This window comes from Doryrhamphus excisus, chromosome 8, assembly GCF_030265055.1.
Source record: "Doryrhamphus excisus isolate RoL2022-K1 chromosome 8, RoL_Dexc_1.0, whole genome shotgun sequence".
NCBI classification, from domain to species: Eukaryota; Metazoa; Chordata; class Actinopteri; order Syngnathiformes; family Syngnathidae; genus Doryrhamphus; species Doryrhamphus excisus.
Window position 1 is genome coordinate 15,365,957 of NC_080473.1, and position 22,593 is coordinate 15,388,549.

General features: G+C 39.5%; 1 protein-coding gene across 9 annotated transcripts in view; it reads right to left on the reverse strand.

Moving 5' to 3' along the window:
- Positions 1-22,593, reverse strand: part of LOC131135079 (trichohyalin-like) — a 23,244-nt gene continuing 651 nt past the window's right edge. For 2 of the 9 annotated variants that reach the window (XM_058080917.1, XM_058080916.1), the window contains exons 2-33: positions 22,492-22,560; positions 21,954-22,065; positions 21,649-21,835; positions 21,394-21,507; positions 21,205-21,273; positions 20,772-20,866; positions 20,581-20,668; positions 18,878-18,994; positions 18,667-18,753; positions 18,486-18,589; positions 17,565-17,646; positions 16,274-16,345; positions 16,024-16,112; positions 15,596-15,731; positions 14,125-14,229; positions 13,620-13,694; positions 13,365-13,451; positions 13,130-13,263; positions 12,988-13,042; positions 12,784-12,890; positions 11,850-11,942; positions 11,471-11,558; positions 11,298-11,392; positions 11,028-11,148; positions 9,836-9,924; positions 9,199-9,337; positions 9,022-9,111; positions 3,365-8,040; positions 1,041-1,169; positions 705-900; positions 554-614; positions 1-476 (exon numbers count right to left, since the gene is read on the reverse strand). In XM_058080917.1, coding sequence (XP_057936900.1) covers positions 169-476; positions 554-614; positions 705-900; positions 1,041-1,169; positions 3,365-8,040; positions 9,022-9,111; positions 9,199-9,337; positions 9,836-9,924; positions 11,028-11,148; positions 11,298-11,392; positions 11,471-11,558; positions 11,850-11,942; positions 12,784-12,890; positions 12,988-13,042; positions 13,130-13,263; positions 13,365-13,451; positions 13,620-13,694; positions 14,125-14,229; positions 15,596-15,731; positions 16,024-16,112; positions 16,274-16,345; positions 17,565-17,646; positions 18,486-18,589; positions 18,667-18,753; positions 18,878-18,994; positions 20,581-20,668; positions 20,772-20,866; positions 21,205-21,273; positions 21,394-21,507; positions 21,649-21,835; positions 21,954-22,065; positions 22,492-22,552 — 8,061 coding nt within the window. In that variant the 5' untranslated portion in view covers positions 22,553-22,560 and the 3' untranslated portion in view covers positions 1-168. Of the gene's footprint in view, positions 477-553; positions 615-704; positions 901-1,040; positions 1,193-3,364; positions 8,041-9,021; positions 9,112-9,198; positions 9,338-9,835; positions 9,925-11,027; positions 11,149-11,297; positions 11,393-11,470; positions 11,559-11,849; positions 11,943-12,783; positions 12,891-12,987; positions 13,043-13,129; positions 13,264-13,364; positions 13,452-13,619; positions 13,695-14,124; positions 14,230-14,496; positions 14,547-15,595; positions 15,732-16,023; positions 16,113-16,273; positions 16,346-17,564; positions 17,647-18,485; positions 18,590-18,666; positions 18,754-18,877; positions 18,995-20,580; positions 20,669-20,771; positions 20,867-21,204; positions 21,274-21,393; positions 21,508-21,648; positions 21,836-21,953; positions 22,066-22,491; positions 22,565-22,593 lie in introns of those variants that run through there. The other 7 variants (XM_058080920.1, XM_058080918.1, XM_058080922.1 and 4 more) reach the window with 7 other exon arrangements.

Here is a 22,593-nt window from a genome sequence, read left to right on the forward strand (position 1 = left end):
GATTGGTCGGCCTCATTAGACTGATATCCAACAGGCTAAACTAGACAATAACAGTTTTCAAGCCAAAATCCAAATAGTTGCACTGCTTAAACTATTTATTCACAGATAGATACAGTAACAAGGATAAAGTTCTTATGAGGGGGCAGAAGGAATCCTGTCACTTGGACTTTATTTCTGGAACTGCCGAACTGTGATCTCGTTGAAGCTGTTTAAGCTCAGCTGATCACAGTATCCAGAAGGGTTACCTAGATAGGCCGTGGAGATGAATGAGTCTTCAGTCGCTGCTGCAGTGAGGGGACTGGGTAGTTGCTCTGGAGTACTCAATAAGGTATGCGTGGGTCTGTAGGCGGGGCAGTAGACGGTGGCGGTGGGCAGCGACAGAGCAAGGGACAGAGCCGAATTGAGGGCCGGGAAGTGGGTGGTGTTCAGACGAATCGGCCCTAAACCACCTGACATTTGATTCTGGGACTCCATAGCTGTTGATGAAAGATGAAATAAGATCCATATTATGTTGTGTAGTTGAACTTTTTTTTGTAATTTGTATGACTATTACCTGTCTCACCGAGTGGCTGAAAGGCACCGCATGAACCCGAATTCAGCATCATCTGTCGTGCCTGTTCAGACACAATTTCACTTTGTGGTTCCCAAACTTTACAGTACCCCTTCAGTCATTTGGCCTGAAACCAAGACACTCAAAAACAAACCTCGGGTGTTAGAAAGTGCAAGTTCTCCTCCCGCTCGTCTTGAAGCCTGGTTTTCAGTGCGTGCAGCTCCTCTTCTGACTCCGCCCTCAGATGCTCAAAATAACGCCTCCTTTGAGTCTTCAGTCTGTCATGTTCGGCCGCTCGTTCTTCATCAAGCGCAAGGCAAATTGTTCTGAGAACAGCTTCACGGTCCTGTCTAAACACATAAATACACAGGTACATTGATAGTTTGCAGCATTATGTCAGGAACTTTGTGTCGATTTATTTATTCCCTGACCCAGATTTTATTTAGAAATCTTTTGCAAAGCCGTGCGTTTTTGCAATTGTGTGTCTGACCTGAGATGAAGTTGCTCCTCATCTGGCTCCTTCTGGACAGATTCACATAATCCTTCTTTCTGCTCAGATAACTTGTTCAGTAATGCTTCCTCTTGTTTCCTCTTGGCCCGAAGATACAGTCGCAGAGCCCTCAGGAGGTACATATACACAGACTATTCTATTCTATGTACTATACACTGAGTATTCATCAGATACTTAAAGCTGCACTCAACAAAAATAACAATGCAACACTCCTGGTTTTGTCCCCATCGTTCATGAGTTGGACTAAAACGTTTTCTCACACAAAAGGCACAATTCTCTCAAATATTGTTGACTTCTCCTTTGCTGATAATAATGATGTGTCATATCAAGACGTGAACCCTTAGATGCATAACTGGGTTAAAAATGACCCGGTCAGGTTGTTTTCTTGAAATATCTTCCTAATGAAATTTTTTTATAATTTCATATTCCAGGTATTTCTAAAAAAACATATTTTTGATATCATGTCGTTCACATTTTTAACTTACCTTTTATACATTTTAAGAATTTTTTGTTTTTGTGTTACTACCCCAACCTTCCATAAGTTTTCAAAAATGACCCGGTCAGGTTGTTTTCTTGAAATATCTTTGTAATGAAAAATTGTTATCATTTCATATTCCCGGTATTCCACAAAAAACATGTTTTTGATATCATGCCATTCACATTTTTAACTTACCTTTTATACATTTTAAGAAATTTTAGTTTTTGTGTTACTACCCCAACCTTCCACAAGTGGGTCAAAAATGACCCGGTCAGGTTGTTTTCTTGAAATATCTTTGTAATTAAAATTTTTTATCATTTCATATTCCAGGTATTCCTCAAAAAAGCATGTTTTTGATATCATACCATTCACATTTTTAACTTACCTTTTATACATTTTAAGAAATTTTTGTTTTTGTGTTACCTTCCATAAGTGGGTCAAAAATGACTCTATAAGGTTGTTTTCTTGAAATATCTTTGTAATGAAAATTTGTTATCATTTCATATTCCAGGTATTCCTCAAAAAACATGTTTTTGATATCATGCCATTCACATTTTTAACTTACCTTTTATACATTTTAATAAATTTTAGTTTTTGTGTTACTACCCCAACCTTCCATAAGTGGGTCAAAAATGAACCGGTCAGGTTGTTTTCTTGAAATATCTTTGTAATGAAATTTTTTTATCATTTCATATTCCAGGTATTCCTAAAAAAAAACATATTTTTGATATCATACCATTCACATTTTTAACTTACCTTTATGTAACAAACAATGGATCCTCACATTTTCTATTGTTGTACGGGGTCATTTTCCTTTTCAAAGATGTTAAAAAGTGAAAAATGAAGATGTGTCTAACATGAAATCATTCTTGTGTGGTCCTAAATATAATACTAAATATCATACAAGTGATTATTCCAAAACCAGAATGGCAAAATTGGCATAAAAACGCATTGATTCTAGATTTGATTTGATTTGATTTGATTTGATTTGATTTGATTTGATTTAATTTAATTTAATTTAATTTAATTTAATTTAATTTAATTTAATTTAATTTAATTTAATTTAATTTAATTTAATTTAATTTAATTTAATTTAATTTAATTTAATTTAATTTAATTTAATTTAATTTAATTTAATATAATATAATATAATATAATATAATATAATATAATATAATATAATATAATATAATATAATATAATATAATATAATATAATATAATATAATATAAAATAAAATAAAATAAAATAAAATAAAATAAAATAAAATAAAATAAAATAAAATAAAATAAAATAAAATAAAATAAAATAAAATAAAATAAAATAAAATAAAATAAAATAAAATAAAATAAAATAAAATAAAATAAAATAAAATAAAATTAAATTAAATTAAATTAAATTAAATTAAATTAAATTAAATTAAATTAAATTAAATTAAATTAAATTAAATTAAATTAAATTAAATTAAATTAAATTAAATTAAATTAAATTAAAATCAAAATCAAAATTAATTAAATTAAATTAAATTAAATTAGGAAAGCAGGAAGTGAACAAATGTAACAGTTACTGATTGTAAAAGTACCAGATGGAGGGGTAGGATTTAATAAGCTTTGCTTCTTCCTACTCCTTTTGGACATGTGGAACTGGGAACTGATTATGGGATGCACTCAATTGGAATCAAATGAAATAAAACCATTACCATTACCAAAAACAAAGACCAAGAGTCAACATGTGAAATTTGAATGGTCAGTCCAAAAAAAGCCTCGTTCAAAGTCAACAAAGTAACTTGTTGACTTTGACAGACGATGAAGGCAGAGGAACTCACCTCAGCTTTTGTTTGTACTCAGTTTTCAGTTTCCTCTCCTCCTCTTCTCCAATTTGGTTGATATGACGGAGACGCATTCGGTGCTCCTTCTCATACTTCAACCGCTCAATCAACTTGTCCGCCTCTCTCTTCAGCTCATCCTGGAGAAGACGAATCCTATGTTGTTTTTCTCCGTTCAACCTCACCGCTTCCTCCTCTTCCTCTCGCTTCAATTCCGCCTGACAGTAATGCATTCTCTTCTCTCGCTCCCGCTTGAAGAGATTCACCACATCGTCTTCGTCTTTGTGTAACTTCTCCTGGCAGTACAGCATTCTCCGTTCCTTCTCCTTCCTGCATCGTTGCTCCTCCTCGTCACGCTGAAGCTCGTCCTGGAGGTAACATATTCGCTTCTCTTTTTCCCTCCGTAACTGTTCCACCTCTGCCGCTTCCTCTCTCCTCAGCTCTTCCCGGTGGAGCTGCATTCGCTTCTCCTTTTCCCTCTTCAACCTGTCCGCCGTCTCCTCTTCCTCGATCCTCAGCTTCTCCAGATGGAGACACATTCGTTTGTGGCGGTCCAACCTAGACCACTTCTCCTCTTCCTGTCTGCTCAGTTCCTCTTGGTGATGCCATATTCTCCTTTCATTTTCCCACTTCAGTCGATCCTCCTCCTCCTCTTTCCGAAGCTCCTCCTGGAGGAGACGCATTCTCTTCTCTTTGTCCTTCCTTAACCTCTCCGTCTCCTCATCTTCCTCTGCCTTCAGTTCTTCCTGTAGACGGCATATTCTCTCCTCCTTTTGTCTCCTCAATTCATCCGCCTCATTTTCTTCTTCTATTCTCAGTTCTTCCTGCTGTTTGCGGATTCGGTTCTCCTTTTGTATCTCTAACTGCTTCACCTCCTCTTCTTCTGTCTTCAACTCCTCCTGGCAAAGGCGGAGTCTTCTCTGTTTTTCCCTCATTAAAACATTTGCATCCTCTTCGTTTTTCCGCCGGGAGAACGCCATTAACTTTTCCTTTTCCCCAATGAACCCTTGCACCTCCTCCTCCGCACTTCTCAGGTCCTCCTCACTGAATTGTCTTTTCAATCCCTTTTCCCTCCTTCTCATATCAAACTTCTCCTCCTCCCTTTCAAGCTCTTCCGGCCAGCGATGCCGAAAAAAATGGAAGTGCTTTCCTCCATTCCTTTCCTCTTCCAGTTCTTCATGGTGGGCTTGCTTATGACCCTCCTTCTTGAATTGTTTTGTGACCTCCTCTTTCTCCTTCCTCAGCTTTCTGTCGTTTTTTAACAGCGCTGCCTCCTTCGCTTCCACTTTCCTTAAATCTTCCTGGGAGAGCTGGCGTCTTCTCTTCCTTTCCCTCTGAAACTGTTCCGATTCCTCCGATTCCTCCTCTTCCTCCGTGCTAAGTTCATCTTGATAGATATGCGTTCTGTCCTCCTTCCTCCTTTCTCCTCTACTTCCATGTTGGCGCGGTGATCTGGGCTCCCTCTCCCTCTTCAATACATCCTCCTCCTCTCTTCTCACCTCCCCTTGACGCAGCCACCTTCTCATTATGTCCATCTTCAAGCACTCTAAATCATCTTCTTCTGCTCTCGTCACTTCTTCCGGGTAGAGGAGCGCTATCATCTCCTCCCTCCTGAAGTGCTCTACCTCCTCTTCATCGCTCCTCATATTTACTCCATGCGTCGCTTTTTTATGTTTTCCCCTTTTTAATCGCACCATTTCTTTGTCCTCCTCTCTGCTCACCTCCTGCTGGCGGACACGCATCCTTGCCTCCTTTTCTCTCTCCAACTGCTCCATCTCCTTCTCTTCCTCTCTGTTCAGCGCCTCCTTGTGGAGATAAACTTTGGCCACGTGTTCCCTCTTCAAAGACTCCATCTCATCCTCTTCTTCCCTCCTCAGCTTCTCCTGGTAGAGCCTCATTCTCTTCGCCTTCTCCTTCTTCATCTGCTCCAACTCCATCTCATCTCTGGTGTGTTTGTCCTGCAGGGCAAGAGAGTTTCTCCGTTCCTTCCTCATTTGCTCCCTTTCGTCTCTCCTTCCCCATTTCTCCTTCATCGATCGCTCATCCTGCAGGTCTTCTCTTTCCAGGTCGTCCTGGTGACCAAGACGTGTTACGGCTTTTTTTCTCTTTGGTCGCACAACCGCTTCGTTCTTCAACCATTCCTGCTCCTCCTCGTCCATGGCTTCTTTCTGGACGGGGTTTATGGTGTCCTCCTCCCGTATGTTCAGATGTTGCATGTGGCGTTGCATTCTCCTCTCCTTTTCCTGCATCAGTTTCTCCACTTCCTCCTCTTCCTGCCTCCTGAGCTCCTCGCGACATTCATAGATTCTTCTCTCTTTCGCCTCCTTTAATTGCGCCACCTCCTCATTTTCCTCTCTCGTCAGCTTCTCTCTTTGTTGATACATTCTTGCCTCCTTCTCCTTCGTCAACTTCTCTACCTCCTCCTCTTCCTCCCTTCTCAGCTCATCCTGACAGAACTGCATTCTCATCTGCATCTCCTTCTTAAAGTCGGCACTGAGCTCATCCTGGAGGAGACATTTTCTCATATAAATGTCCATCTTCAGCCGTTCCACCTCCTCCTCTTCCTCTCTCCTCAGGTCTTCCAGGCAAAGACAGATTCTTCTCCTTTTTTTCCTCTTCACTCGATCTACCTTTTCCTCCTCCTCGGTGCTGAGCTGCTCCTCACAGTGATGTATTTGGATCCCCTTCTCCCTCATGAACCGCTCCGTCTCCTCTTGTTCCTCCCTCAGCAGCCCCGCTTGGAAGACCGTTGCTCTCACCTCCTTCTCCCTTTTTAACTGTTCAACCTCACTTTCTTCCTCCGTGCTGAGTTCCTCCTGCCAGAGATGGCTTGGTTCCATCTCGCTTTTCGACTGCTCCCCTGAGTCCTCTTCGTTCTTCAGCTTTATCTGACTGGTGGAGCTCAGTGGCCTTTCATTCATGACGTTGTTGCTCCTCAGATTCTCCTCACTCAGTTGTCTTCTCATTGGCTTTTCATTCATGACATTGTTGCTCCTCAGATTCTCCTCACTCAGTTGTCTTCTCATTGACCTTTCATTCATGACGTTGTTGCTCTTCAGATTCTCCTCACTCAGTTGTCTTCTCATTGGCTTTTCATTCACGAGGTTGTCTCTCCTCAGATTCTCCTCACTGAGTTGTCTTCTCATTGACCTTTCATTCATGACGTTGTTGCTTCTCAGATTCTCCTCACTGAGTTGTCTTCTCATTGACCTTCCATTCATGACGTTGTCGCTCCTCAGATTCTCCTCACTGAGTTGTCTTCTTAATGGCTTTTCATTCTTGAGGCTCTCGCTCCCCAGTTTCTCCTCACTGAGTTGTCTTCTCATTGACTTTCCATTCATGAGGTTATCTCTCCTCAGATTCTCCTCACTGAGCTGTCTTCTTAATGGCTTTTCATTGATCAGGCTCTCACTCCCTAGTTTCTCCTCACTGAGTTGTCTTCTTATTGACCTTTCATTCATGAGGTTGTCTCTCCTCAGATTCTCCTCACTGAGTTGTCTTCTCATTGGCTTGTCATTCATCAGGCTCTCGCTCCCTAGTCTCTCCTCACTGAGTTGTCTTCTTAATGGCTTTTCATTCTTGAGGCTCTCGCTCCCTAGTTTCTCCTCACTGAGTTGTCTTCTCATTGACCTTTCATTCATGAGGTTGTCTCTCCTCAGATTCTCCTCACTGAGTTGTCTTCTCATTGACCTTTCATTCACCGGAATATCTCTCCCTAGTTTCTCCTCACTGAGTTGTCTTCTTAATGGCTTTTCATTCTTGAGGCTCTCGCTCCCTAGTTTCTCCTCACTGAGTTGTCTTCTCATTGACCTTTCATTCATCAGGTTCTCTCTCCCTAGACTATCTTCACTGAGTTGTCTTCTCATTGGCTTTTCCTTTATGAGACTATGTCTCCTCAGATTCTCCTCACTGAGTTGTCTTCTCATTGGCCTTTCATTCATGAGGTTGTCTCTCCTCAGATTCTCCTCACTGAGTTGTCTTCTCATTGGCTTGTCATTCATCAGACTATCTCTCCCTAGTCTCTCCTCACTGAGTTGTCTTCTCATTGGCCTTTCATTCATGAGACTATCTCTCCTCAGGTTCTCCTCACTGAGTTGTCTTCTCATTGGCTTTTCATTCATCAGGTTGTCTCTTCCCAGATTCTCCTCACTGAGTTGACATCTCATTGGCCTTTCATTCATCAGGTGGTCCATCTGCTCCTCTTCGTTTTTCTTCAGCACCTCCTGGTGAATATGTATTCTTATCTTTACATCACTTTTCAACGTTTCATCTTCTTGAGTACTCATCTTCTCCTGGAGGACACAAATGACCTTTTCCTTTCCGCTCTTTGCCGCCTCCTCATCTCCCCCTTTCTCCCTGTCCCTCACTAATTGCTCATCTTCATCTTTCCACAGATCCACCTGACGGAGATGCATTCTTGCCTCCTGATGTTGTCTCTTTAAATGTGCCTCTTCTTTCTCCTCCTGTCTCAGCAGATCTTCTTGGTGGACGCACGCTCTTAACTGAACACCTCTCTTTAAATACTCATCTTCTTCCTCTTCATGTTTCAATAGCGGTTCCGGGCAGAAGTGCATTCTTGCCTCGCTTTTTATCTTGAAACATTCCTCTCCGTCTTCCTTCTGCCTCCTGAGCTCTTCCTGGTGGAAACTGGGCCCCAATGACAGCTCTGTCTGTACCTGTTGCCACGGTGATTCAAAAAGATGCATCCAGTTAAGACTCAGTAGCGGCATTGGAAAAGTTTGCTGAGTTATCTTCTAACACCAACAATACAATTTCTTCATGTACAAAATGTCCACCCTGACATTGATTGACTGACATTGATTGACATAGGCGGCTGTCGACATTGCAGCAATTTTCAACTATGCATTGCTTGTACATTTACGTGTGTCTTTGGCCAGTTACATAAGGAGAATGGGTGATAATAAAGTATTTTGTTTAAATTGTGGTAGTCAGTTGACATGTCTTTCCTTCATGTGTGTATATTTATTTCTATTATTGGCGATGTACCGTACTGTAGGTCAAGGTCAACTTAATAACATGGTGGACCGGGAGTCAACAAGCGGGACAAACTAAAATGGGTTCCGCAGTGCTAAAGAGAATCAGACACTACATTAAAGGGGACCTTTCATGTAGTGCTGGAGCCTATCCCAGCTGTCTTCGGGCGAGAGGCGGGGTCCACCCTGGACTGGTGGCCAGCCAATCACAGGGCACATATAGACAAACAACCATTCACACTCACATTCATACCTATGGACAATTTGGAGTGGCCAATTAACCTAGCATGTTTTTGGAATGTGGGAGGAAACCGGAGTACCCGAGGAAACTCCAAACAGAGATTGCCGAGGGTGGAATCAAACTCGGGTGTGAGGCCTGCACGCTAACCACTCGTCCGCTTTTTCAATTTTTCTGGAAATGAGCCCTCAAAGAAGTTTGGGATGGCTCAAAATTCAACCGTTTTTGCGGGAACCATGAAATCCAAAGAAATACAGCTGAAGGTGCAACTATGATGCTTTCTGTGACGGTTATTGTGTGTAGCTGCTCTATAGGCATCCACAACTCAATACAAAGAGCTGAAAAATTTGCATAATGGTTCCCCTTTAAACTCAATAGATTTCAGATGTTTATGATGGCTACAAAATATGGACCTGCTCAATTACCTTGACAAAAAGATGCGGATAACAGGAGTGCTTATGCAATTCTCCATCAATGGCTACAATTGCAGCTCCACTGACATATGGTGGTTGTGACTGTGATCAAAGGAAGAGGTCAAATTCACGGTAAAATGTGATTTAGTCGAAAAACACAATCACCAAAAATCATCAACAGCTACTTACTCCTGGTGTTTTGATGAGCCCGTTGTCCGCTTCGACTTCAGAGAACCCACTCAGGGGACGCTGAATGTGTTCAGACCACTGATCCTCCCGGACGCTGTCCACGTCATCAGCATAAAGGTCATGACCTAATTCATCCAGGCTACACAAGTGAGAGAACATTATGTCAATCATCAGGCGTGCTAATTACAATATGAGAATTTGTGATAGTAATAACCGATGAACTGGCCATTACATTAGGTACACTAGCATAGTAGCTGCATCAAACACCATCTGTATGGGCTATGGTCCAATATTACACCCATCTCAATGTGTGTGCAGTATGCACGTTGCAATCTTGGTCTTGGTCCTTGGTCTTACAGTCTTACAGATCACTTATACAAATATAGCGGAATAATAATAATACATATAGCAACCTCTGATCAATTCATATCCATGTCGGACTTAAGATAATGTACCGATGTAAGACACACCCATTTCTGGTTAAACCGCGTCCATATTCGGTTTATGCCCCGCCGACTCAGAGTACAGGTACAGATACAAATCATTGAGATGGGTGAAGAGATACCAGATACCAGATACCGCCCATCCCTAACATTCTCCATAGTAACTACTGTAATGGTCGTTAAAAACTGCAAACCTCTTGGAAGTACTGGCCTCCTCCACGATCCCGTCCTCGTTGGCATCCACTTCCAGCTGACTGCTGGAAGCAGAATCATCGGAGTCTAGCTGTTAGACACAAATAAACAAAACTCGTTAATTCATGAATCAGGTTTCAACTGAAGTCACAAAGTGAGACCTTGTCAGAACTTATTCCGTTTGTTGGAGGCTAGACGTCAGTGATGGACTTAAATGTTACATCTCATCTTCAGGGCGGCACGGCGGTCGAGTGGTTAGCGCGCAGACCTCACAGCTAGGAGACCAGGGTTCAATTCCATCCTCAGTTTGCATGTTGTCAACATGCAACATGCAAATTGTCCATAGGTATGAATGTGAGTGTGAATGGTTGTTTGTCTATATGTGCCCTGTGATTGGCTGGCCACACCAATCCAGGGTGGACCCTGCCTCTCGCCCCGAAGACAGCTGGGATAGGCTCCAGCACCCCCCGCGACCCTCGTGAGGAAAAAGCGGTAGAAAATGAATTAATTAATGAATCTCATCTTCAGGTTTTCTTGACCTAAAAGTCATTCGATTAAATTTTGTTGTCAAGTTTTTGGTCAGTAGACCAGAAAGTGAGTGTCCTCCCCCTCATCCTGTTCCAATTCATATTGCATTCCTACCATCTCTGTCAGATCTGCATCACTGTCTCTTCAGTCATAAGGAGTACGCAGAGAGTAACGTGTATACAGTATTCAATGGAGATGATTAGGCTCAACCTAACAGAAGTTACTGTCAGCTAAGTTGGTGACTTGACTTTATCAAGGACCAACTCAATCCAGGTTGAGTTTGTTTGCTCCGTATCCTGTTTCTCCATCTGAGCTCAGAGCTTACATCCTAGATCCACCAGTATTTCTGGTTTGGTCATCTGCTCACTGATCCACACTGAGGTTTTGACCATTACTCCAAGGAACCACACGATAATATCAAAATAAACTGAGCCAATATCAATCCCATCAAATATGAGGTGATTATAGGCCCTCAAACTTTTAGGTAGATACTTTATTAACTCTTTATAATACATTATCTCCAGTTCAGAGAAGATGCGGTCATCTTCAACATCTTCCACTCCAAAAAGTGACCAGCAACACCGACTGTATAAACTAATTCGTGTTGTAAAAGGTGTTGCAATCATCAATGTGGTTATAAGAAGACATAATATAACAGCTACTCACTGCAGGAGTTTGGGTAGACTTATCTCTCTCCTTGCCCTGTTTGGCATCAGAGGGCACCTGAACCACCAGGTGATCGTAGACATCCACACTTGAAGGGTCACGCCCCGAGTCATCTTGGCTACTGACAGGAAAGAAAATAAAGATAGAATAGTTGATGGACCTTAGAGAGAATGTTGCATCCGTTTGATAAAACAGTGTTTCGCTTCAAATTGTGGCTTTTGTCCAGAAGGAGTCATCTGATTAAAAATCTGATTAAAAAGTCGAACAAACCTTTTGGAAGCCTCAGTGTCATTTTCCGACCTTTCTTTGGAATATGTGTCCATCTCAAAAGCAGAATTGGTAGAGTCCAAAAACTCTCCCAGCAGCTTTGGGTCACAAAAAGAACAAACTGGCGTCACAAAATATACTCAAATATGTACTCTTGATGAAATGAAGTACACAACCTGTTGCTTTGGTGATTTAGTACTGCGGGCCAAAGAATGGGGTTGTTTCCCAGATATTTCGTCAGGCTTGTCTGATTTCGCCATTGCACTGCACACACACACACACACACACACACAGTTTATATCCAAATGTGAAAATTATAAATACTTCATCTTATATTTGTAAATAAATTGTCATTTTGATAGAACATCGTAAACCGAGAACCGCCTTTGCAAGGGTGATGACCCCTTGAAATGTATCTATCAATTTTCAAGGGGAGTGCACATATTAAAATGGTGCGTTAGCGCCACAACAAATTGGATTTGGTACTAAAAGTCCACTCGTAGGTCCGTGCTTCACAATTAATGCTGTTTTAAAAGAAGGTTAACAATTACAAACCTGTGGCTACCTTCAGTATCCTCATCCTGCCCCCGTCGTTTGAAACCTCTCTGCAGCTGACTATCATAGGAAACAGAACCACTGGAGTCCATACTGTAGGGACAATTAGCAAACAGGAAAACATGAATGAGATAGACAAGAAAAATTGGTTTATTTATTGTATCTGGGCCACCTGGTGGGAGACCTTGTGCTAAGGGAAGATAGGTATTTATATAAAATCATATTGGTAGCATGTAAAAAAAGCCATTACCAAAAAATTGGCTTAATCCAAGACCCCCGGTACTGGAGGACGGCTGCGTGTGATGAACACAATACATGATATGGAACTATTAACACATAGGTTGAGGAGTAAAGAAGACATATGTGGAGAAAAATGGGTGAAATGGACACGGTTCACGGACAGAAACCAAGGAAATTGTTTTGAGTTTGTTTGTATTAATGTTGACGTTTTGTTTATAAAACAATTTAAAAAATAAAGTAAAAAAAATAACTGGTTTATTTACTTTATTTACATAATTTAACACTTCAAATGATAGCTGTTGTCTGGAATTGACCCAGTCAAAACGTTGGCGTTCCTGTCATTTTAATATGCGGCAGTAATAATAATAACATTGGTATTGTTGTGTTCAAATGGAGCAATTAAGTAGGCTTTAAATTGGCTTTAAAATAAAAGTGGGTTCATTTGAACTGTTCCAGTCTTGTTACTGAATGTAAACTAACTTGCATGAAACAGGTTTGAAATATTTGAATAATTCCTATGGTATTGAGTACAAATGGCAGAATTTGTATTCATTCTGCAGGAAGGTTCCATGCAAGTACGTCCTCGAAAAATGTTCTCACCTGTAAGCAAATCATGGTCCCAAAAAGTTTGAGAACCCCTGATTTAAAAATACTACCACACATGTTTTCCACCAATATGGGAGTACAAACAAACCTCTTGTCTCTCTCCTCTTCGTGCTCCCTCCCTTCCCCGCTGACAGCCATCTTTTGCTGCCTGTCATAGCAACCAAAACTGTTGTTGTGAACAATGTCTGATGATACCTGCGACACACAAAAAATGATTTAGAAAAATGTAGAAAGTAATGACCGTATGTATTGGTCTATATATTGCAGCCACTCGCTCTACTGTAGGTCTTACCATAGTTATTTCCTTCTTGTCATCCTGCTGGTGGACCGGGTCAGCCACATAATGGCTGCAGGGAAAATAAGACCAGAAGATTCACATGAAACAGTTTAACATGTTTACACTATGAATGATGCTATTTAAATGGTCTTTTTACCTAATAATAAATTGGAAATGATGCGTCTGATGCTTCCGCAACTTCTTAGCGGTCTCATCTTCTTCCTCCCCTTTCTTGAAATCTTTCGTCTGCTGTCTGTTACAACCGGAACTGTCAGTATCCGGTTCTGGTGCCTACATCGGAAAAAGAAAACTACCAAATTAAAAATCATTTGTGAGATTTCACATAAAAAAACCAACACAGAGTGGAGAAATCATAATCACAATGCAATCACCTCTTGACGTGACAATTCAGGACTGCGGCCATCAGAAGGCGACTCGGTCGTCTTCTCCGTCGGACTTGTTTCGCTGCTACTTGTCGTCTAACGTTGCAAAAAAAAAAAAAAAATAGATGTGAAGTTTGTATCTGGTCTTTTACATTCATTTGTGATGCCACAGCAACGGCTTTACTTCGAGCCACTTTTTGGATCATAGTAGCACCAGCGTATACTGAACAGACAAACACTTCATGTGGTACACGATTCATGTACCTGTGTTGTAGTAGTGTCTGATGTGTCTATCCCGGGCGTCTCGTCTGATGGGCTTGTATCACTTTCACTTGTATCCTAACATTGGACACACAAGAAAATATCTTTTTTTAAATGCTATATTTATATTAAACAAATGAAGAAAGCTAATGTGATGTTAATTATTGACATTTGATTAAATTATATTGATTGACAATGAGGAAAAATAACATAACATTCATTCATTTTCTAACGTTTATCCTCATGAGGGTCGTGGGTATGCTGGAGCCTATCCCAGCTGTCTTCGGGAGACAGGCGGGGTACACTCTGGACTGGTGGGCCAGCCAATCACAGGGCACAAATAGACAAACAACCATTCACACTCACATTCATACTTCTGGACAATTTGGCCATTACATGAATCTCTAAATGACATGAAGACAAGCTGTGATATCGTCCCCGGAATCACACAAACACTACAAGCATTAAAGTCAACAGAGAGTGAATTTGCGGTAAACAGTGCATGCACCTGTTGCTGCGGTAACTCAAAATTGTCATCCTTGAAAAATGTCTTGTCAGATATTTGTGGCTTGGTCATCTCCTCTACTGCAACTGCATCAGACATTCTTTTGGCCTAAAAGTGGAAACAAAAACACAGGTGTAAAATAGTAATAAAAAGTAGTCAAAGGGGTTCACTTTAAATATCTGAGGCACAAAATAAATGTAAATACATGGCACAGTCTATACACATGAATAATGTGATTGTGACTGGGCTCCACATTACACGCAGGTCTTATTGCCAATACAATAGGTGTCCAACTTCCTCCAGTCATAGTAGGCGGATATAGACGTCAACAATATCAATGCATGCATTACAGTAGCCAGAATAACAACACCGCACCTGCCGTTATTATAAAGTTTCGCCGACAAAAAAAAAACAGTTGCATTGCTGAACCAGAGAAGCACCCTGAAAGGTAAAACAGCGACGTAAACAAACATAGAACAAAACGCAGTGCAGAAGTCGCTAAGAAAGCAAGTGACTTAAGGAAGCAAGGGAAAAAATATTTGGGGCAAAATCTTCATCAAGTTAAATCGAGGACACAGGAGGCCAAATTACTCGTCAAAGACATCAAAGAAGCGGACAAATACTGAAGATGACATCATCTCGACCTCAATGAAATTAAAGACACAACTCACAAAGACAACAATCACTAATAACGACTCCACAGTATAATGTGTTTTTTGTTTGTTTTTATAATTATTATAATTATTATAATTATCATAATTATTCTAATTATTATAATTATTCTAATTATATATAATAATAATAATAATAATTGTTATTATTATTATTATTATTATTATTACAACATTAATAATAACAATAATTAATTAATTAATTAGTTAATTAATAATTAACAACTAACAATTAATAATAATAATAATAATAATAATAATAATAATAATAATTATTATTATTATTATTATTATTATTATTATTATTATTATTATTATTATTATTATTATTATTATTATTAATGTTGTTGTACCGTAAAGGAATTCTATTAAATTAAATTCTATAAATGATGCTAAATTCCGCAATAAGAAACATTGAATGTATTATGCTGTTAATACATCCAAACAATCCTGTCATTTATCTTCTGTTCATGAAATACAGTAAAAAATTGGCTTATTTCAGACATAGTTGCTAATGGCGATTAATCATGATTAATGTTAAAAAAAAAATTAATCTGATTACAATTATTAATCAACCCTGAAAAAAATATGAAAACATCACCACTGGGAAGCATATGTTAGTCCTACCCAAAAAGGGGAGTGGCTTTAGTGTCTGTCACTCACGGCTTGTGCACATGCACATGCACATGCACATGCACATGCACATGCACATGCACATGCACATGCACATGCACACGTGTTTGGACTCAAGTACACACAATTACATTAACTATTACATCAAATCCACAAAAACAGTGACTCACTGTTTGGTTGATAGTTGGCTCCTCTTTGTCGTTGACCCGTTCTGCTCCTGGGTCAGCCACAGCATCAGTGTGCTGGGTGTATCCATGCTCTTTATCGGCACGACAACCAACAGCTTCGTCCCCAGATGCAACTGGACTGCAGGAAGTAGTAACAGGATGAAGCAAAATGAAGTTTGTGAAAAATGTCACACTTCGGAATGCATATTAGGCAAAATGACATCTCCAGTTTGGAGTCATCCACCCATCCATTTACTACACCGCTTGTCCTTATTAGCGTCACAGCTTATCCAAGCTGTCTTTACAGAAAAACCCAGATGTTGCGGTTCTCTGACTGCACAGCCAATATGCTAATCACCGTGCGGCCCCGGTTTGGAGTTGTATCATTTTTTTTCCCTTTGAACATTTGAACAACAACAACAACAACAAACCTGTGAACTGCCTCACTAACTCTGGCGTCCTTCTCATCCTGACTATCACCGCAATCTGAATTGTCGCTGTACACAAACTCTTCTGGCATCTTCAGGACAAATGACAAATTAATTCATTTTGACTTGGGTTTTTTTTGATAGTATTTGCAACATAAACGGTTAGTATGTCACACTGTACTGCAGATAAAACCAGAGCTTAGACACTTGGAAATGTGATGTTATCACAAGAAAAATATCAAAGCACTTGTACCTGCTGTAATGACTTAAGACTGTGACTGGTTTGAGACTTTTCCTCTGCTAGATCTGCATCACTGCCACTGTCCTAAAATTGCACAGACAAACAAAAAATACACACGTAGAGCATTGAAACGACTTGTACAAAAAAAGCTAACAACATAACACGTCAACATACAATGTAATCTATACTGCAACATTTGAGAATACAAATAAACATCTATACACAACACCCATAGATTCCTTCCGCAAGGGTTGCTGGGTAACTTGTAGCACTCTACATGTCGCTGTGTTTGTTGCATTTTTGCTTGATTGCAAAATATCGACGGTGAAGTAAACAAGGAGAGACGTTCACATACTCCTGGGATCCAATGTTTTATTATTCATAATTCATATTGTTTTCGTTGCCACGGGACTACCCATCATGCCCTGCGGGTAAATAAGAGTTTTTGTTACAAGTTGTTTTGCGCTCGGTCGTTTATTACCCACGTAGTAGCAGTAGTTGATTTATGTGATACATTAAGTTGCTGTGAATGTGTTGTTGCACCGTGAGTAAGTATGTCGTTCTGTTTCATATAGACGGCCCCTCGGCTAAATTATTGAGTCAAAAAGTTAGCCCACTCCTGATTTAGGATAGTGATTTTTTTCCTGTCTACTGCCTAAAAACTTTGGTCAAGTAAAACCATATTTATGATAATATTCCCCATGATTTTGTCGGTGGGCACAGAAAGGCAGACGCTTTTAAAGTGAAAGTAAACACTATGTGAAAGTAAGCACTAAAACGTGACACCACCTTCCTAATAGTGGAAGAAAGGTGGTCATCAATCAATCAAAGTATAAACAGCTGCTTGTATGCAGACAGAGGGGGGCGTGGAAATGTGAGTCAACAGTGCCATCTAGTGGCCAGATGACGCATAGCTGCATGTCATGGCTCTGAAAGCCCAGACATTATTATTCCTTTTAATGAGTTCTTATTCAGCCTTAGTCAGGTGGACTTTTTTTTTTTTGAACGGATGAATAAAGTTTCAATAGATATATCATTTATATTTTTACAGACACACAAAAATATGGTAATTTTAGGCCTACTGTGTTGCAAACTGTACAATTTCAAAGATGATGCCTTCTCCATCAGAATAACAGACTGCTTCTTCCTGCTGAGTGTCTATAACGCTCAGGAACCCACTAATAAATGGCGCCTGACAAGATAAAGATAATTGCAGTGATAATGACTTTTAGAATGGTTTTGTATATTCATTATCTTTAAGAGCCACTCATGTCATGTGTTGTGTTGTGTTAGACTCTCCTACCTGCTTGTCTTTTTCAGATCCGGAACCTCCAACGTCTCTGCCCGGGGATTTTTTACCAGGGCTTTTCAGGGATTCATCTAGGCTGCAATGAGACGGAGCGTCAAAAAGAGGTTGGAGAGTAAATATTACACAAATGAGAAAGACTATTTACTTTCTTCAGCTTATTATTAGGTAGGTCAGGTATAAAGTTGATTCCTTTGTTGCACCAACCAATCTCATTCTCCAACCAAAAACCTCATCCCCATCCACTCAGGGCCTGGTTTCCCAGAGTCTGTTGAACATGAGCGGGAACCATAACACATCTCCACAAAACCTTCTTTGATGAAGATTATATACTGTACGGAGCCTCCTGGAACACCTAAATCAACATGGCGTTCCAAAGGTATTTAAGGGTCAAAAGAGGCTGAATGGCTCGGGGATTTGGATTTTTTTTCCTCTTGTCCAAATTTGAAAATATTTCCCAAGATCGGACATGTCCCAACCATCTCAGTCTGGCCTAAAGAACTTTATCTCCAAGGCCTCTAACATGTAATGTCTCTCTGATGTACTCCTTCCTGATCCTATCCATCCTGGTCACTCCCAATGAGGACCTCAGAACCTACTGAATGAACCTACCCAATGATAATCCACTATATAACACAAAACTGACTTGAAATACATATAAAACATATTTTTCATATATGTGTACCTCGTTGGACACCCCTTGACTTGAGTGAGTTCTGAGTTCCAGTTTAGCAAACTTAAGACAGCTCTGGCTGCGACCTGACTACACCAGTTTCACTTTTCCCCAAGCAGGGGCTGACCCCCGGACACATGAACTCCCATCCAAACCCAGCAGGGCGAGCGAGGGAAAAGAGCGGCGACAGAATACACTTTCAGAATTCACTTTCTATACAAAACACGGAAACAACAACAACAAACCTCTTAGCAGCCTCAGTCTCGTCATCTTCCCCTTGCTCTCCGTTGACAGGCACCTCCAGGCGAGTGTCCAAGTCGACAGAACTGTCCAGAGCCTCAACTGTGAGCTTGAAGCGTGTGAACAGAAAATTCATGACCAAAAACTACGAACTAAAGTTGATTCATTTTCCAAGACAAACCGTACCTGTTCCTCAGACGAGTCAGTGCTCGGGTCCTGAATTGCTAGTTCGGTGCTGTCCTCCGTTATGCACACATCACTGCTTCCTGAATCCTAACCAAAAGTTACAACTGTCAAACACCAACGGTCGTGAAAATACGCTTCTTTAAAAGTATCCATTGAAACTACTAAGGCGATATCTATCACATTAAAAAGATATCGTCTTTGGCAGTGTTACCGCTTTTTCAAATGAGAGGTCATTGTCTTCGACATCATAGCTGGGCTGTGAAAAGGGAAAAACTGCTTCTTCCTGCCCACCGCTTAAAACACTCAAGAATCCACTACAAAAGGGACCCTAGCAAAGCAAAAATCATTATTGTATTACATTAGCATTGAGAGAGGATGGGATTTAGTGACTGCTGTAGAATCTATATTTCAACATACAAGTTAATACTAAATGGGATTCACTTGCACGGCGCATTTGGAACACATTTAGCACTCATTCACCAACTCTTGCAATGGTTGATGGGATATCTTGTCATGAAAGTAATGGAACGGCTCATTCACACACTGATGATATGAGATGAAATGCATTATCCTCAAGGATGCCATGACAGAGATGCGGGTAAGTTGGGGGATTGAACCCACAACATTCAGGTTGCGAGACCATCACCCAGTCATGCCACCACCAGGAAATAAATATAGCAGATGCACACTTTTCAAGTTCTGATCAAAATTTGCAGTAAAAGTGACTGCAACACAATCTAGGTTCAAACCGTGAATACAGTAATCCCTCGTTTAATTGTTTCCTAACCTGGCTGTGATTAGTCAATTTCAAACAAAATAGGATTCCTCATTCTAAATTGAATATTTTCATAGTTAGCGCATAGAAAACCTGTTTATAACTTTCTTAATACAGTATAACATTAGTTATACAAACATGAAAAAACACCCCAAATGTTACCTTTATACTCGTATTATCCAATGTAGTAGACATAATTAGATAAATTATGACATATTAGATATAATGTAAATAAAATAGACTCAATAGCATTGGGGAGTTTCTTGTTTTCTTCTGGTGAGCTTACTTTGGTAACATTTGTAACATTACTGACACCTAGTGGTCAACGTATAATACTACCTTTTGATCCGCTGTGGCGACTCCGTAATCAAGAAAAAGCCAAAAGAAACAAAAAAAACATCTTCAAATGAATCTTCTGGATATTATATATTTGCATTGTATATTTGCCCATTGTTATGTTTTGACAATGTGTAAATTTAGGTCAAAAATAAAATTAATTATTAAATAAAAATAAAAATAAAAATAAAAATAAAAATAAAAATAAAAATAAAAATAAAAATAAAAATAAAAATAAAAATAAAAATAAAAATAAAAATAAAAATAAAAATAAAAATAAAAATAAAAATAAAAATAAAAATAAAAATAAAAATAAATTTTTTTTGGCCTAATAATTGGCAAAAACTGAAAATCGAACTGCGAAGTGCCGAGGGACGACTGTAAATCTCTCACACGTACTCACAACTAATGAATGATAACATAAGATGATTGGTGAATGGAATGGAATCTGAGCCAACCAGACCATTAGGCTAGCGCTAGCTTGTGGTTCCGTAGCCAAACAAACTTTGGCATCTTAGCACCCAACAATGGTGTGTTCAAAGACTGCTGAACAGAGTGTGACATCTCAACACTTAATATTATCAGTGAACCGTAAAGACATGTAAGAATAGTAGGCTTTCTGGCGCTGTATGCTATACATTTCACTAATAAATATTAATAAATTATTACTGACATATGTTGTTAAATAATTCAGCAAATATTCAGAGTTGTGAATTCCGAGGCAAATGTACACGAGTCCACTGTAATCATAATCAGAAAATTTAACACATATTTTTTTGTTGATAGGACCGGATGTCACTTACTGTTGGTGTTTTAGTAGGCTCCTGTTTCTTATGGTCCTGTTGGGCTTTTGAGCCACAAGGTTTATGGTCCTGCATCGTCTCCTTCTGGCTGCATGAGAGGACAAGTTCCAAAGATAATGATATATATTTTTTTCTTTTCTGTGTAATCTGTAACATTTCAACCATTTCCAACAACATAAAACAAAACAAACCCTTTAGCAGCCTTGGTCTGTTTGTCTTTATCATCTGTTTCCACCTGACTGTCAGTGGAAATGGAACTATCGGAGACTTCAAACTCTCCTGATGGCTGTCAGAAAAAAAATACATTTCTTGTCAATATTCAGACATTCAAGTCAATAATCTGATCACAATTTAAAAATAATTTAAAAACAATATCCATGCATATACACATTTTCAGAATAATACTAGTAACAAAAGTTCCATTTATAAAATACTTTATTTCTATGGCCAAGATTTTGTGATGTGATGTGCCTTATTATAAGTTGTTACACATACCCAATTAAATGAAATCTGCGATTTGGGGGGGAATTTTTTTGGAAGTGCAGTTTTCCTTTAAATGTTAGCATATCATGTTGCATGGGTACTGAAAATAAATAGATATGTATAGCAAATTGTCTGTTCTACCTTGCATTGTTTACCCCATAGGTTCACGGGGACCTTGTCGATATCACTGTTAGAAGAACAAGGAACTGACTGAAAAACAGTAGACAAACATTTCAAAAATATTTACTGTATCTTGCATTCTTTTTATACTTGTGAACTGAAGAGAAATTAGTACACACTGAGGAGAGATGTCTGCTGTTGTTACTGTACCTCCTTTTCAGAAATTAACCCGTCATCTTCGTCGTCGAAGCTCAAGGGTGTCAGAGATGATGTTTCTTCATGTTTGTTACCTATTATACTCAAAAATCCACTGCTAAATGGACCCTAACGAAGTAAGAACAACCGCTGTAATACTTTAGTGACACCTTTTTACAGAAGAGATTTTTAGGGCATTTCAGTGATTTAATATCATCTGCAAATGTCACTCAGGTGTTTGATACTATAATCATCTTTGACGCCACTCACCGCTGTATTAAGTGCATCATTCTCATTCTTGCCCTGTGTGCCTTCTGATCCTGGAAAAGCACTCGTGCGCTTAATGTGTTCCCGTTCCTGGGCCACCAGCTTCCGGTAATGCAGTTTGCAGGGGTGTTCATCTGTGCTGTATTGCAAGTAGTGGTTGTGATAGGTGGTGTTGCCGCTGTCGTCTTCACTGTTGGGATACAGTCGGTGTATGTTTTAGTCAAAAGGCAGTTCTTGTAAACAGTTGTTACTTTGAAGGGATGACAAAAAACATTATGTGTACTGCAACCATTTTTACAGCAACTTACCGCTCCGACCATCCTGGAGGTAGCTGAGCAAACATGGCCTGTTTGGCAAGCCACATAAGATTCTGTTCCGTCTCTGGATTGATCCCGATGTCCACTGCATAATGCTTGATATCTGATGATAAAGAGAAAAAGGAAATATGGATTGATATTAGCTCATTTAAAGTATAACAACATCTGTCCATCCATACGTTTTCTATACCGCTTGTCCTCACTGGAGCCTATCCCAGCTGACTTTGGGCGAACATGCATCCTGACTGTGAGGCCAACATGCTAACCATTCACCACATTTTCAACAAAATGAGAAAATTATTCCCTTACTCCCAGTTGTTTGATCAAAATATAGTAGTGTACATAGAAAGCTATATTGGCTCTCATTTCCTGAATTTGTCAACTATATAAATTATATATACATATTAACAATGTAATAATTTCAACAACAAAACATACATATTTGGAAAAAAAAATAGAACAGAAAAATACCAATCTGGTATCCAGGCAATCGATATTGGATCGACGTGCCCACCCCAGGTTGCATTACCTTCAGTAGACACATCTGAAGGTTCTTCAATGGGCTCATCCGGACTCTCAGTGCTACTCATGGCTGCCACTGTCTCAATACGGCAAACAGAAAAATACTTAT